Source organism: Pseudonaja textilis, chromosome 7, assembly GCF_049901715.1.
Source record: "Pseudonaja textilis isolate UNSWEBS1 chromosome 7, rPseTex1.2, whole genome shotgun sequence".
NCBI classification, from domain to species: Eukaryota; Metazoa; Chordata; class Lepidosauria; order Squamata; family Elapidae; genus Pseudonaja; species Pseudonaja textilis.
This window is the reverse complement of record NC_141996.1, coordinates 17,215,446-17,231,946: the sequence shown is the minus strand read 5'-3', so window position 1 is coordinate 17,231,946 and position 16,501 is coordinate 17,215,446. Positions and strand designations below refer to the sequence as shown.

Sequence of the window (16,501 nt, the reverse complement as noted above, 5' to 3'; positions counted from 1 at the left end):
CAGAGCCATGTCCATAATTAGCCTTCCAACCTACCATGCTGATTCGTTGATCCATAGAAACTGTGGATAATTTTATAACACATAATTGTATGCCTTTACTGTGGAGAGAGTGATCTTGTGCAAAAAATATAGTTCCTGTCCAAAATTAGTAAATTAAAATCTGATCTAGAGCAACTAGCTATGTTGACACATTGCACGAAGCCATAATGTGTGTTGGGTTTTGTTTAATACAGTATGTTATGTAAATCAGTTATTTATGTTTGGAATCAAAACAGAGGACACAAAGCAAATAATCAAGGCTCACAAAACCAAACACATTATGGTTTCATGCAATGTGTCAACATAGCCAGTCTTTATTAGATAGTACATGCTGGAGGGTACCTACCAAATAAATAGTGAGAGACCTGCAAATAAAGATGCGTTGATATTAACACGTTCAAAAAAGGAAGGAAAAATGATGCAGGCACATATATACATAAGTAATAGATGATGTAAACATACATATTCATAAGTAATAGATCTTGGATTGCTTCCCAACCTTCCTACTGTTAATATCTCCAAAAAGAGAATAATTGTAATGAAAAGAAACTTATCAAGGGGTTACCATGGGGATCTTCTGATAAGATTTGCTTGAGGTAGCTGCTCTAAGGCTGCATTCCTTATGTATCTATTTACCACAGTTATTAGTAAACCATAGCTTATGGCAGGGGTCTTCAAACTTGGCAAGTTTAAGACTTGTGGACTTCAACTCCCAGAATTCCTGAGCTAACATGAGTGGAGGAAGAATTCTGGGAGTTGAAGTCCACAAGTCTTAAAGCTGTCAAGTTTGAAGACCCCTGGCTTATGGTTTTTCATATTATGTAAACCCATAGTGTGGACATGTTCTCTCTGTTAAGAAGTATTCTGTTCTAATATGTTCATTTATTTATCTGTAAGTATTGGAGTCTTCCAAATCATGAAATTGCTCCCTTTTTAAAGATTGGAAATAATGTTTGCATAATTCCTGCGATTTTCTTGATTCCTGTAATTTTCCAGGTTCTGCATTAAGTCAGGTGATATTTCTGTTGTGGCTGAATTCAGTTGTATTATTGATATTCTGTTGGTATTCCCAAACAAGTTAATGAGTGATTTTCTTTAAAAAAAAACCTGAATACTTTAAATACTATGTTAAAAATACTGCATCCTTCTGGAAATCTGGTTCTAAAACAATAACAACATGCCATTCTGTCTTCTTAAAACTAATTCTGGCCATCTAGTCAGCTAAATGCGATAGCAGAGTTAATCTCATCAGCTACCTTCTGGAATGAACATTTTGTAGGTAGCCAAGCCTAGCAAGGGCAGCATTTTCACAAAAAATTGCAAGTCCATTTCTTTGTGGCAGTGACTATTAAAGTACTCATGACATACGAACATGAATTCCAAAGTAATTCATGCTATCTTTTCCTCATCTACGTCATTTATGTCATTTAAAAATGTAACTCCGTGGGTTGTGTAGATAGTATGAATTAGTTGACAAGGGAGAGGAGGGATATTGGGAGTTCAACATTTGGAAGGAAACAGATTTCTGTCTCTGATTTACACATTTTTTTGGACATGTTTAGGAATGCCTGATATAAAACATCTGCCACTATTCTTGAGCAAAAATAAATAAATAAATAATAAAATAAGCTCCTGATATGGATATTTGATTGACAAATATTTTAGACTACAGTTATTTGTATATCTTACTGCATATTTCATTGACTTACTTCAGAATTAGTCAATAATTTAAAGGTACCAGTGTCTTAAATATTGAATGGAAGGTACCAGTGTCTTAAATATTAAATGGAAGATTGTTGTCCAATAACAACATAGAAGTTTGGTTTTTGGGGCAGGACTACTAACAATACTTACCAATATCTGCAAATTATGAGGGATTTGTGGCATGAGATACAGCATGGAATTCAATTTTATATATTATTAGTGAGAAATTCTCATAGTTTGTTGGGACAATTATATAAAGTAGTCCTTTAAAATAGTAGTTATATAAAGTAAAGTAGTTACATAAAGGGAATATCAAAGTCCTTTTGGACCATGTATGAAAATGTTTAGCCCAACAGTAGTGAATGATACATTAGTAAAATGCTTTAGCAAAAGTATTGTAAAACATCTACAGGGCACAAGAGGTTTGTAATATTACATTTTTCAAAGGCTCCATGGAATTCAGTTGCATGGCAATGAGAAATTCTCATTATTTTACAAACAAATGTATGAATACCATTGATGGCAAATTTTCCTTCTTTTTATTTTTTATTAGCATAAACTACTGTATTCATTATCAGGGACACTTCTTATTTGAAGTACAATGTTAAGTAATTAAAGCATGTCCCATATCTGGAAATAATACAAAATATTACTTAGTACTTGACAAGAAATATTAACTTAATTTCTAAAAAAAATGCTTATGCAAAAAGTATGATTAATATTTCATGCAGGAAGAGGGAGCTTGTTGTAGGTCAAAATATAACAAGGGCAAAATGTATAGATCTGCAGTTTTTTTCACAATTCTTTATTACTGCTGTGTTGGTTTTTCTGAAAAATATAATTAAACCCTTTGAGCTTTGATACTTCCATAACTATAAAACTTTTTTCTTTTAGTAGGTCTTAGAATTTTCAGGGGGAGCTGTCATTTAGTGGTAGAACAGAAGCGAGTTCAACACATTGTTTATTTGCCTGAAAATGACTTGGATAGAGATTTATTTCAGCGTATATCAAAGTTGACAAAGTCAGTTTCAATGTGCCCAATTTTGATGACATTCCCCTTATTAGAGTTAATTTAATCAATTAGCAGACAGTGAGCTGCTGCTTCTCTAATGACTGAGTGAGAAGCTTATATTCTGCTCTTAATTTCTGTTTCCAAAGCTTATAAATAAAAATACACACTTGCATCTTATGGAAGCCTTTATTAGGGCAAGTAAGTTGAAAATATTATTTCAGGTTCTGTTTATGTGGTGACAGACTTTCCTATGAAGCTTTCATGGAAGACCAAGATAAGCATATCTAAATGATACATAGAGTAACAGATATGAAGGTTACAACATTTTGCCATACCTGCAAATGTTGTTGAAGAATAAGGAAAGGATCTGCTAATTTTTATAGGTGGGGTGGGAAGGAAACTTTTGACTGGCTTTGCACATTAAATTAAAAGCCAGTTTGGTATAATGTTTAAAGCACAGGACTAGAGGCCCCTGGACAGTAACTGAATGTCCCTGGAGTCTCTCTTAGTCCTAATCTCGATCCCACACTGAGTAGAGAATGGTGGATTAGTTTTTTCCTCCACAGTAAAGATCATATGAAAGTGGATGAACACAAAACTCTGGCATATATTACCAGGATTGGTTGGGCTTTGATAGGGCTATAGTTTTGGGTTTCCATGACACTTTTCCATCAGCTCAAGGTAACATTTCATGTCAATCACAAAGACACCTGGCCTATATTAACTAGTCTGTAGCTTTGAAGTGTGATGAAATGCTGTTCGATCTTTTAAAGGTTATAAGGAATAATAATGTGTACAATACATGTCTAGTAAGTTAAAATATTTTCAAACATACTTATATAAATATCAGCACTTAGTGAATGAAATTATACTAAACATGTATATAATTTTTTCTCTTGGAAGGAGCTTAATTCTATAATTATTTTAGTAGAAAAAATTGTTTTGAATTCTGGATTTCATCAGTTCTGTTTAAATGGCAAATTTAGTGTATAACAGTTGTTGAGCTTATAAACTAAGGTGCAACACCTGCTTCAGTGTTTGTTAACTCTCTCTGTTTTTTGTTAATGTCTTAATATAGAAAACTGGTTTTCAAGAAGACCATGAAGCGATCTTGGTCAGAACTGATAAATCTGGCAGAGCATGGCCTGTTAATATTCCAGAAGAAACATTGGATCATAAAGGCAGAAGGAGGAAGAATCAAATGGTGGGTGTTTTAAATATATATATTTCTTATTAGTATAGATGTATATTAATAAAATAATATATAGACATCTCATTAGTTCATACTCCCTAAACATATTTTGCGTGAGGTGGCACTAGAGCAATAGTGATCTTGAAGTTCATATACCATAAAAAGCAAATTCTTAGCTATTTCTAAAATGTCATCAAAACTTTCCTTCATCTCTTTTATTATGACTTCTGTGGAATAGTAGAGCTCATATCAGCTCATCAATAAGGGGAATGAAGACTTTATTTGTTTTCCTCTTGGAACTTTCCAAAGGTTCAAGATTTGAAATGCCTGTTTCAGCCTTTAAAGATTTTCTTGAGCTGTTTTGGGAAGGAACAAGGTGTTTCAATGGTTGGAAATAGTCCATTTTGGATAGAGATGTTTATATATTTGTTTTCCCTTTGAAGGAATGATGCATTTGTAAAAATGTTCTAAGAAAAATATTTTTAATATGCTTTTCTATAATTTTGAACAGCTTTTTCCAGATGCCCATTTTGTTGATTATACCAAATAGAAAGTTATATTTTATACTTCATGCATTCTATCAATTTACATTTTATTGAAACTGATTTTCTGAACAAGAAGTCCTTAACTTATGATTGTAGTGGGATCAGAAAATTCATCATTAAACAGCACGATAGTTAAGTGACTACACCCAATTTTATGGCTTCCCTTCTCCCCCCATGGTTGTTAAGTGAATCATCATGATCATTAAGTGAGACATTTCCAGCTGGCTTCCCCACTGACTTTGCTTGTTGGAAAATGGCTGGAAAGGTTGCAAATTACAATCATGTTATCATAGGATGCTGCAACTGTCTTAAAAGAGATCCAGTTGCCAAATGCCTAAATCATTATCATGTGACTGAGGGTATTGCAATAGTCACAACTTCAAGGATAGGTTGTAAGTGTTTTTTCAGCACCATCATAAGTTCTGACCATCATTAAACGAATGATCATAAGTCAATGACTACCCGTAATTTCAGATGTTAGTTTGTGATAGGACGATTCATAACATTTTTCATGGGTTTGTTTTAAAATCAGTTGACAATCATATCAACAATCTTGTTTTTTTTAATATTGATTATTAGATACCTACTCATGTGGATAAGGAACGAATCCGATATTTTCAAGATGATGATAATTTAGACCTGAAGGATTTGATCAGGAATGAAAAGATGAGTACATCAGAGGATCAAAATAAGCTTTTCATGAGAATGGCATCAAAGGTAAGACTTGACAGTCTGAATTCTTACTAAAAATTAAAAGTACATTTTTGATATTTTAATTTTTTAAGTATTATTTCATATATTCTGAGATGTCTTTAGACTTATGTTAGAATTTAATTTTGAGGAAATTAGCTTAATAGTGTAATATTTTAGATAACAGGGCTTTCATTTAATAGATTATCTAAGGAAATTTCATTTTTAAGAGCAAGAATATCAATTGCTTGTTTTCTTCTGTGGCCATGAATTTTTTCTTGTGCCATGAATTTTTCAATAGACTTATAATAGGATCCTAAAATTTCAATGCTAAGCCAGGATGAGGCAAAAAAACAAAAAGGTTTTCAGTCTGTTATGGGGCCAGACCTACCACAGTTTTAAAGTAACAAACCCTGTTGCTATAAAATTAAGATTGTTAATACTAATTTACAGATTACAAATCTCCTCAGCAGTTGTATGGTTTGTCAAAATTAGGAAATACGTATTGTGATATCATAATACAAGCATTACCCCTTAAGTATTTGTGGGCAACATACCAACATAAATACAAAGGAGAATCACATCTTTTCACGTGAGCAACATGTTTCCAGATTATAACACTTGTACATAGTCATACTTTCATTTTCATTAATCTTATATAATATCAGCTCATATTATTATCCATTTCACTCATCTTTAAATAAATTTGCATTTCATATTTCAATTCATTGATTCAATATCATTTCATCAATTCTTTATCCCCTATTATTTCCATTTTCAGCTTACCACCTATTTTATTTTACATTACACATCATTATTATCCTTAATTTTCTCTAAGCCGATATACAGGTGAAACTTGAAAAATTAGAATATCATGCAAAAGTTCATTTATTTCAGTAATGCAACTTAAAAGGTGAACCTAATATATGAGATAGACTCATTATATGCAAAGCAAGATAATTCAAGCTGTGATTTGCCATAATTGCGATGATTATGGCTTACAGCTCATGAAAACCCCAAATCCACAATATCAGAAAATTAGAATATTGTGAAAAGGTTCAACATTCTAGGCTCAAAGTGTCCCACTATCAGCTAATTAAGCCATAACACCTGCAAAGGGTTCCTGATGCTTGAAGTCCATTGTGAAGTTTCCACAGTCTGTGTTGATTTGCTGGTGTTGGTCCACTGTGCTTCATTAAGTCCAGGGTCAACGCAGCTGTCTACCAGGAGATTTTGGAGCACTTCATGCTTCCTTCCGCAGATGAGCTTTATGGGGATGCAGACTTCATTTTCCAGCAGGACTTGGCACCTGCCCACACTGCCAAAAGCACCAAAACCTGACTGTGGGATTACTGTGCTTGATTGGCCAGCAAACTCGCCTGACCTGAACCCCATAGAGAATCTATGGGGCATTGCCAAGAGAAAGTTAAGAGACATGAGACCGAACAATGCAGAAGAGCTGAAGGCTGCTATTGAAGCATCCTGGTCTTCCATAACACCTCAGCAGTGCCACAGGCTGATAGCTTCCATGCCATGCCGCATTGAGGCAGTAATTGCTGCAAAAGGGGCCCAAACCAAGTACTGAGTACATATGCATGCGTATACTTTTCAGAGGTCCAATATTGTTCTATGTACAAGCCTTGTTTTATTGATAGCATGTAATATTCTAATTTTCTGAGATTGTGGATTTGGGGTTTTCATGAGTTGTAAGCCATCATCATCACAATTATGACAAATCATGGGTTGAACTATCTTGCTTTGCATGTAATGAGTCTATCTCATATACTGGTTCCACCTTTTAAGTTGCATTAGTGAAATAAATGAACTTTTGCACGATATTCTAATTTTTCGACTTTCACCTGTATAGTAAACAATCTAAAAAGAGTAAAAATAGAATAAAGCCAATATATTTAGGATCCACATGGTATTTTCCATTCCCCTACTTTAATCATAATAAAATATTCTCATTATACACTTCTGATATCCATTAAATAATCAACTGTATATTTTAAAATGTATATATTTTAAAGTATCCCCTCCAGTAAATCACTAAAATAGCTTCTTAATATATCTTATTTTATCTTCAATTTACTTATAACCATTAATAATCATATTTTAATTCATTTCCATTCCCTTGTTTTAATCCTCCAAAAAAGGGTTCATAACAGCATATTTCATATACAGTTCATATTCATATATATATGTAGTTATACATTCCTAAGGTATTTCCCAGCAAGTTTTAAACTAAATACCAATATTTATTCCATGTGGTATCCCCCTTATAGAATCCCTAACCCTTATCTCTAAATTTTTCGGCTTTATTATTTCTTTTAATTTTAGCCAGCTTTCTCTTTTCTAAATTTCCCTGGTCTTTTATTCTCTAATCCTGTTATCCACTTGCTAGAATACACTGTGTGTTGAGATATCTAGACTGCCTTTGTATCTCTGACAGATTCATAGAAAGGCATGGCCTCCTGTTATCTGTCACGGTGTGATTTGCCCCCGCCCCCCAAAGTCTCGTGCTGTTTCATTTGCTGTTCTGCCAAAAGCAAAGCAAATGGAAATTGAATTCCTGTTTCTTCAAGGTTTGCAGTTGTAAATCAATAGTCTGTGTTCCAGGCGGGTTGGGGTCCATTGAAGGTAATTTGGCCATATGTGGGCTACAGGTTTTCCATCTCACTTTAAAAGAACCATTTTGTTTTTATGAAAGAGGTTGGTCCAAGAAGTAATTTTTCCACTAGTCCATTTTTGTTTACAATTTAGTAATTGATATAATTTTATATTTAGCTGAAAACTTGAAAGAAGGTTAAATTTTTGAACCCTGTAAAAACCATTAAGCCTTCTTAAGCCTTAAAACAGCTTAGAGAGAGATGATTAACCCAAAGACTGAGGGTAGGTTTTATTTATATTAAAAATTGAAGCCAGTTTCGTAGAGTAGCCCCAATATTTTAGCATGCACATACGCATGGAGAGAGAGAGAGAGAGAGAGGGAGGGAGAGAGGGAGAGAACAATAGATGAAATCTGTATTCAGTTTTTAAAGAATGAAGATATAAATTTTTGCTTCTAACTTTTTTCTCATTTTTATTAATGATGTTTGCAGATCAGGATGACTTACTGTTTGATACCTTAATTTGAGGGAGAAATAAAAATTACATTAGTTAATATAAAAGCTATCTTAAAATTGTTAAAAGCTGGAAAATAATATTTTGCCTAGATACTGAGAAAGTGATTCTTCAAACACAGAAAAGGATATTAGAATAAAAATAGCAAGGGCACAGAGGGAAAATAATGTTAAAATAATTATTTCTAAATTTAAAAAAAAGAAGGAAGGAATGATGTGGGAACAGCAAGCAAGCAAGTTAATTTTTTTTTTTCTCCTCACCACATCAGGATTGTGTCACGAGCCAAGGCCATTTTTGTGTTGGGAATCATCACAAATCTTTAAAATACTAAATCTCCCCAAACATATCAATTACTAATTATTTTAGTTTTTCTGCCCTCGGGGAAATTTTACTTGTCTTTCCAGAAACTCTGCTATATTTGAAAAACTTAGTTTGTAGAAGCTACTGGCCATATCTATTAGGAATTGTTACCTGTCCAAGTGAATAATGAATGCAAACATTGGAATGATGGACAGTTGTCCTTCGGGAAGGCTTACCTGTAATTATTTAACAGCTTATTTAAAAAGAATAAAAGTAAAATATGATTATCCCCATCGTCCAGTTTGCTATTTTTGTATAATAGAAGAACTTTACCTATTTCTGCCTTCCTTCAGGTTTTTTAATTTTTGTGAACTTGCATACTGGCCATTGCACATTATGTGATTTTAGTTTTTTCCTTTTCAAACATTAAATCAACACTGGCTATAGGTTTTATTTTGGAAATATTTTCCAGTAGCACTCTTAACAACAACATTTTGTATGGGAATGGTATATTTCAGTTCTGTCAACTGAAAATGTCCCTCTAAAAATAGTCTTTTCTAAAACATCTATAGCAAACCCTCCAAAATAATAGGGTTTTTTTTCCAACTTATTTCTTAGCAGTAATTCAGCATCTAAGCAGGACAAAGATGTCTGATAGAAATCAATAAACTTTAATTACATAATCTAGCTTTTGATTATTGGTTTCATTTCATTTCTATAGAGGTACTGATTTTATATATTTGTGTGACAAACTCATGTATTACTATTGAGGTTCATTTAATAATACTGATGTCCCATGCAGAAAATTTATTCTGTTTCTATTGTGTGAGAGAAGTGAAATTAAATTGAAATAGTTTTGTTTCTTTAAAAGAACTCCTGTACATTTTATTCTGTACAAAATAATATCACCTGAGTCCTTTATAAATAGTTTGGAAATATTTTTTCTTTCTTCTGTTAGTAATTTGGATACAGCAGTTGTAGATGATCATCATGCAAAATAATCTAATAATAATTAATAATTCATTGACTTTGTATCAATGGAACAAATTGTTGGTGTATTATTCTACATTCAAATTCAGGTTCATATAGATACAATAGGATTTAAACTAATAAAGACATTTGAGTAATGAAATCTATCTAAGCTATATTTAATTAAGATACAGATTTTTTTTTATTAATGTGAATGAAATAACATTAAGTGCATTTAAACTATTCTTTTTTGCATTTGTAAGTCCATTTGTATAAAATCTTTTCTGTTCACATATGTTCTATTTTATGTAATATATTTGGAATCTAACATTCTTGGAATACAAATTCTACCATTGAGATTGGATAATGTCAGTGTTGCCATGGTGATTTAAAATCATATTGATGCTGTTTACACAATCTGTACACCTTTTTTATTCTGGCAGTTTTTCACAGCAGCTGTAACTCTTGCATTCATGTGGAAGGGGCATCTTGAATTGGTATTGCATTCGTGTTATTACCAGAACAAATTTTAGTTCACTAGATGAATACAAGCAAGAACGGAAACAGCCCACAGAAAATGCTAATAAATTTCGAGTCAAATATAAGTATTATATAAATATATATAAGTATTATATAAATATATATTATGACATCAGTTGGGTTCAGAACATTTGTCACTAAACTATGTGGTTATGGAGCTCGACATCATGTAGTCACATGATGTCGAGCTCCATAACCACATAGTTTAGTGACAAATGTTCTCAACCCAACTGATATATAATCGCTTAGCAGTGGCAAACCCTGTTGCCATCATTAACAGAATCCACTGGTCGTTAGCTAAGCACCCAATCTGATCCAAGCCATTCCTTTCCTAGACCTGACCCTCAGTTCTTCTAAGGTAAGACCCTGCCTCCCCTTCAACTCCCCAACTGCCTATTTCCTGCATTTGCTGCTCTTTGTTCTGACCTAGGCTTCCCCAACAACATAAAACCGACTCCTCATCCCAATAAACCCCTTTTATTTAGTTTACAGTGAATTCCTCTCCAGCAAAGTTTCGGCCAACAGTCTTTCAAGATAGTTCACTGAACGAATGATTGTTAAGCTGTACTCAAGCTTATGTTGTGGCAGGCTTATTCTCTTGACTGTTCCCTTTTCTATTTTGAAGCACTTTGCCAAAGTAGACATTTTAGTAGCGGTCTCTCCTCCCCTCTTATCATAATTGAGTGTGGCCTTTGCAAGGCAATTGCTGGTCACTCAAAGCCTTCTTCCCCATCCACTCCCAATGATAGCAGTTCCTTAAACAATGCACAAAAAGCTCAAATAATGATTTACTGGAGATTCAGAGTAGAAATCTTCAGCTTCAGAAGATTGTGAAATGTGATCCATAAAAGTTTAAGCCAATGAGCAGATTTGACATTTTGACAGTTGGCACTGTCTTGAAATGGATGCTTGGAGAGTGTGACCTTGAAGCCTAACAAAACACTGAGCTAAGGTCATCTTCCCTTTGCCCCTCCCACCCTAACAATTCCTCAGGTACGGAAATGGGCCCCAAAGACTTCGATAGACATGCATGGTGTGCTTGAGGTTATTTCTTTGCTTCAGCACGTTAGCTTCCCATTTTTTATTTTTAATTAAAAGAATCTAAACAAATATAATTCAATAGAGTAGGGAGTTGGGCAGACACCTAAGGACTTTTTGGCAAGTAGATTGTCATCCTAGGCTTATTCCATAATATATTTATTTTGGTTTTCCTTAAAATGCCATAGAACTGTTTGTTCTGCTCATTGCAATAAACTTAATAGGATTGTCATTTTGCTGGTCATTTCTTTATGCTATATATCAACATACTTTTAAATGATTGATTTTTTTTTTAAAAGAACAACCTTTTCCTTGTTCCTTTTTCATGAAGTGAACGTGAAAAAAGGCCCAGCCCCCTTTTTAATAGAACATCTAGTTAACATAACATAACACGTAGCAGAGGTAGTTATTTGATAGGTTTATGACAGGGAGTAGCTTTGACTAAAGCTGATCAGCTTATTGTTTTGCCAGGTGTCAGGGTAGTGTTCAAGCAATTGGGTCTTTTGGATTCAGAAACAATAGCAATAACATTTGGACTTATATAGAGCTTCACAGTGCTTTACAGCCCTCTGTAAGCAGTTTACAGAGTCAGCATATTGCCCCCAATGATCTGTGTCCTCATTTTATCCACCTCGGAAGAATGGAAGACTGAGTCAATCTTGAGCCTGGTAAGACTCGAACTGCCAAACCTCTGGCAACCAGCAGTCAGCAGAAGTAGCCTGCAGCACTTCATGCTAACCACTGCACCACTACGGCTCATGAACACTCCAGTAAATAAAGGGATTCTAAGCTTGACTATTAGCTCAAGCAAACAAATTTAAAAGTGTAACATAAAAAACATAAATATAAAGCAAGATAATACTCAAATCTCTTACAGACTCCCAGGGAGATCCTTAATAATGACAGCAGAGATATCTCAAGGGCAGTCAGTTTCCATAATAACTAGTAGTAGGTTCCGTGCAGAAGCTCCACAAACAATGACATCCTTTAGTTTTGATAAAAATGTGGCAGCTTGATTTCAAACCTTTCTAGCCTGCCAATATTCTGGAAATAAAGTACATAGAATTGTATTAAGTCCAGATGTAACCATATCAGTGCAGTGTAGACTTCACATGTCTGTTACCATGCTTCTTCTAAAGAATCCCAGATCATATTAGTCCTTCTGGCAGCTGTCTCACAGAGCTGGTTCAATTCATTTTGTAGTCACTGACCACACTCAGGTCATTTTCTGATGTAATGTTTCCAAGCCATGCATCTATCCTGCAATCTATAAAATTCTGGAAACAAATGGAATAAAAGAAAATAAACAACACCCTCTCACACAAAATTAAAACTTGGTAAAAAGTCGATGAATCTTCTAAGGAGCTTTCTTCAGAGCTGTTTCCTATCAATAAGGATGGAAATAATTTTATGGGTGACTTTGTTGAGATTGTTCTTTCAAACATAAGCATAGTATTGAATTGAGATATGAACCATAGCAGTGTTAATGGGCTGGTGAATTTCTAGGAAACACACAATTTTTTATATTAGCCATCTTTTCATATTTCCTGTATATGGATCACTGAATGAATGTGGTTTGACAAGATAAAAGGGTGTTTTTTTTAAAGAAACCAAACATTTTAAGTGAATATTGGATAATTTAAGGGAAATGAAAAGGGGTAACATCATCTTAAAGGTCTGAAAAATAATACGATCAAATTACTTTCAAATAACAGTAATAGATAGTATAGTTTGATAGTAACAATACTATCAAACTATACTGTCAAAAGCAAGCACTGTGAAATAAATAGTAAACAGATAATATATTTTGTCTCAAAAATTACAATTCTTTAAACCCACACATTACAGACTTACTAAAACATGTTTTTGGATTATTTTTCCAGCTGATATTGATAAGGAAAAAATACTGATGATAGTGATAGATGAAGTGTTGAGTCTAGTTGACCTATCCTGTAATATGGTCTCTTCATAATCTTTGCTTTAAAACGAAGAGTTAAAATTCTATGTTAAGAAAGTTTAAATTCTGTATCTTATATGCAAATGGCCTTATAAGCCAATAGATAGTATCGTATAGTATTTGTTATGCTTATAGTATATGTTATGCTTAGTTTGCATGATTTATTATGGTTATATTGAACATGGAGAGTGACACTGCCTTAAATCTGGATCAATGAGATAGAAGAAGCCAAATACACAATATAGTACAGTCATAAATAGCATAAGTGGGCACAGCAAGACCTCCCCTATAAAGTAATGTAGAATTTACACCCAACATTTCACCATAGAAAGGATCTGTATGTTGCTAAGAGTTGACACAGATTTGATGGCAAACATCAAGTGATCTTATGAAAAAAAGAAGGCATTTGCAATCTGTATACATGCTCAGTGATTGTTCATTGGGAATTTTCCATGGAATATGTTCCTCAAGACATGTAAGATACATTCTCCTAATGGATAATGAGCCTCTGAGAATTAGATCTGAGCCTTTGAATTCAGCACTTTTCCTATAATTGGACACCATTAATGTGGAAGCTTTGTCCTGTTCTTGTCCAGGCTGCAGTACTGTAACTTGGGAATAAGAACCCATTGAGCATGGTTTCTATAGAAACCCAGGTAGATAAAACAGTAACTTTTAATAAAGTTTACATTTAAAAAAGAAGAAGAGAAGGGTGAAAAGAATACAAAGTGGAGAGGGGGCATGATCCATGGTATAAAAAAAAATAGAGGCATTTTCTTCCATAATAGGATGACATTAAAATGATGGTAGTAATTTAGACAGTCTTTAAAAGGGATTAAAGAAATTCATGAAGGGTAAAATAGTTGGAGGCTATTAACTGTTATGGTTATATGCCTCTTCATATTTATTACTGTGATATTACAGTTTATCCTACATCCTCATTGGATTTCCTATAGTATCTGTTTAGCTACCATAAAAAGGAAGTGCTATTCTAGGCCTATATTTTAATCCAGCAGGGGTCTTACATTAATAAGCAAAATACTGTTCATGTGATTGCTTTTTCACCAGATGGGTGCAAAGAATATTTGATTCCTAGTGATTTCATCACTGGAATATTAAGGATGCTGTTTCTTAGGTTGCTTTAGTAGAGAGAGCTACTTTAAGAGAGCTACTTTAGTGCAGTGGTTAAGACACTGGATTCAGGAGACCATGAATTCTAGTCCCCCTCATTAGGCACAGACCCAATTGAGTGACAAATGAAGATGAATACATGTGACCCAGGATAATGTTGCAGGATCCAATCTGTGTCAGTCACCAGAACCAGAGGTTTTGTTTTCCGAGCTTTCGGATTCGTGCTGAAGCCCATCTTTAGGGAACTTTTCTCTAGTTTGGCTCCAGTACAAGTCCAAAAGCTCAGAAGACAAAACTTCTGGTCCTGGGGACCAACTTAGATTGGATCCAGTTGGGTGATCTTGATCCAATCACTCTCTTAGCATTAGGAGGCGGGAAGCAATGGCAAACCATTTCCCGAATCCTGCCAAGAATCCTGCAAAGACTCGTCTATGAGGTTGCCAGGAGTCAACACTGATTCAAAGACACAAAACAAACAAACAAACAAACAACAAAACTCCACTTCTGAAATCTGAAAGGCAAAAAAAAGTCAAATAAACAGAAAACGTAACAAAAACACAATGCAAAGACAAGACAATCCAGGTTTAAAACCTGCTCTTCTTTTGTATGGTCCTTTAAAATACTTTATAAGATGAGTTAATTTAAAATCCAGTGTGTTGTTCAGATTAATTAGGAAATTATATAGAAACCACTCTGTGTATGTTATATTGTCAAGACTTTAAAATTGTTTATATTAACTTTCAGTGTCTCCTAGTATTTGGTTGTCAGCATTCATTAAAAGATACTGATCTGTGGAGCTCTAAATGACGTCGGAATTAAACTTTAAAAAATACTATTAAAAAAAGCAATCAGTTCATGAAATTATATGCTTAACTTCATAAATGCTTCAGTTTACCACACGGTAATAAACATTTTTTTTTGTTTTATAAAGGGGCCAATTTGCTATACTGGTTAAGGCATCAAGATAGAAACTGGATGACTTGAGTTTTAATCTCACTGTGGGCACGAAGCCTTCTGGGTGGCCTTGGGCCAGTCACTCTGTCTCAGGCCTAGGAAATGGCAAACCACTTGTGAAAAACCTTGCCAAGAAAACTGCAGAGGCTAGTCCAGGCAGTCACTGAGAATTGGGCACAATTAAACGGAAGAAGACGAAAAAAATATTAACATTTCAAGGCAACTTGTCTTTTGAAAAGCTTTCTAAAGAGCATTTCTTTAGTTTCTATAGAACCTTATGAAAATATGTTCTAAATCACACTGCAGCGACAATCATGTGTATCATGTATCATGCATTTTTCTGCCACATACTATGGATGCTCTTTCGTTTGTGTGTTTTTTAAAAAATGGTGAAATTTTCATCCATGATACTAGGTATTTTCATCAATAGCATTTGGGCAAAGTTATTTTAGCAAAACTTTGAGGGAAAAAAGATGTATCTTATTCTATTCTATTATTTTATTTTATTTATTATTTTATTATTTTATTTTTATTTTTTCACTCACCTTTTGGTAGTTTAAGATGGGCAGAACACTGTGTCCATTTATGTCTTGGTTGTTGTTTCTTTTTTACTTTTAATTATTATATGCAATCAGGTAACAAGTTGCAATTTCCATCTTTTTTTTTTTATTCTAAAAATATTTCCTCACCTTTATTTTCTGGCTATTTTCTTTTTTAACTATTTTGTCTTGATAAGTTAGGAAAAAGAAATCAGGCGCTGATTTCCCCGTCCTCTCTCCCCCCCAAAACAGTGGAAAGAGGGAGGGTATCCAGAGTCCTAAAAGGAAATATATATTTGAACGGATTCCAAATGCGTGAAGGGTCCTTCCAGTGTAATATTCCATGGGAGACTTGAGATCCATTCCCCCCTTTGTCTGATAGTTACCTAGAAAACGCAGCATTTGGCTAAGGCTGTGCAAAGTTGGTAGCAAGACTCTGAAACTGAGTCCTGCGTTTGCAATTCGGTAGTTGCAAAATGAGTCATCTCACTTGCAGTCAGAAAGCTGTGCCTGTTTGTTCTGCTATCTACAGAAGAGTTTTGCTAGAACACATTACTCTTCGGACAAGACTGGGCCAAGCTACCTGTACGGAATCAAACATAGGAACCAAAGTAAATAATCAAGACTTACTGTGGTGTTTATTAAGCAGCATATGCTGGTAGGATTCCTTCAAAAGAATGAATATTGAGAGAGACCCCGCTCAGCAAAGTGATGCACTTGTATTTATACTTTTCAGAAAGATAGGAGAATCCAATGCATAAGCAACAG

The 16,501-nt window shown here is 34.1% G+C and overlaps 1 protein-coding gene across 1 annotated transcript in view; it reads left to right on the top strand.

The window, feature by feature from the left end:
* The window catches only part of CWF19L2 (CWF19 like cell cycle control factor 2), an 84,352-nt gene that overhangs the window by 51,223 nt on the left and 16,628 nt on the right, over positions 1 to 16,501 (top strand). The window contains exons 11-12 of the mRNA XM_026721017.2: positions 3,834 to 3,959; positions 5,072 to 5,209. Coding sequence (XP_026576802.1) covers positions 3,834 to 3,959; positions 5,072 to 5,209 — 264 coding nt within the window. The remainder of the gene's footprint in view (positions 1 to 3,833; positions 3,960 to 5,071; positions 5,210 to 16,501) is intronic.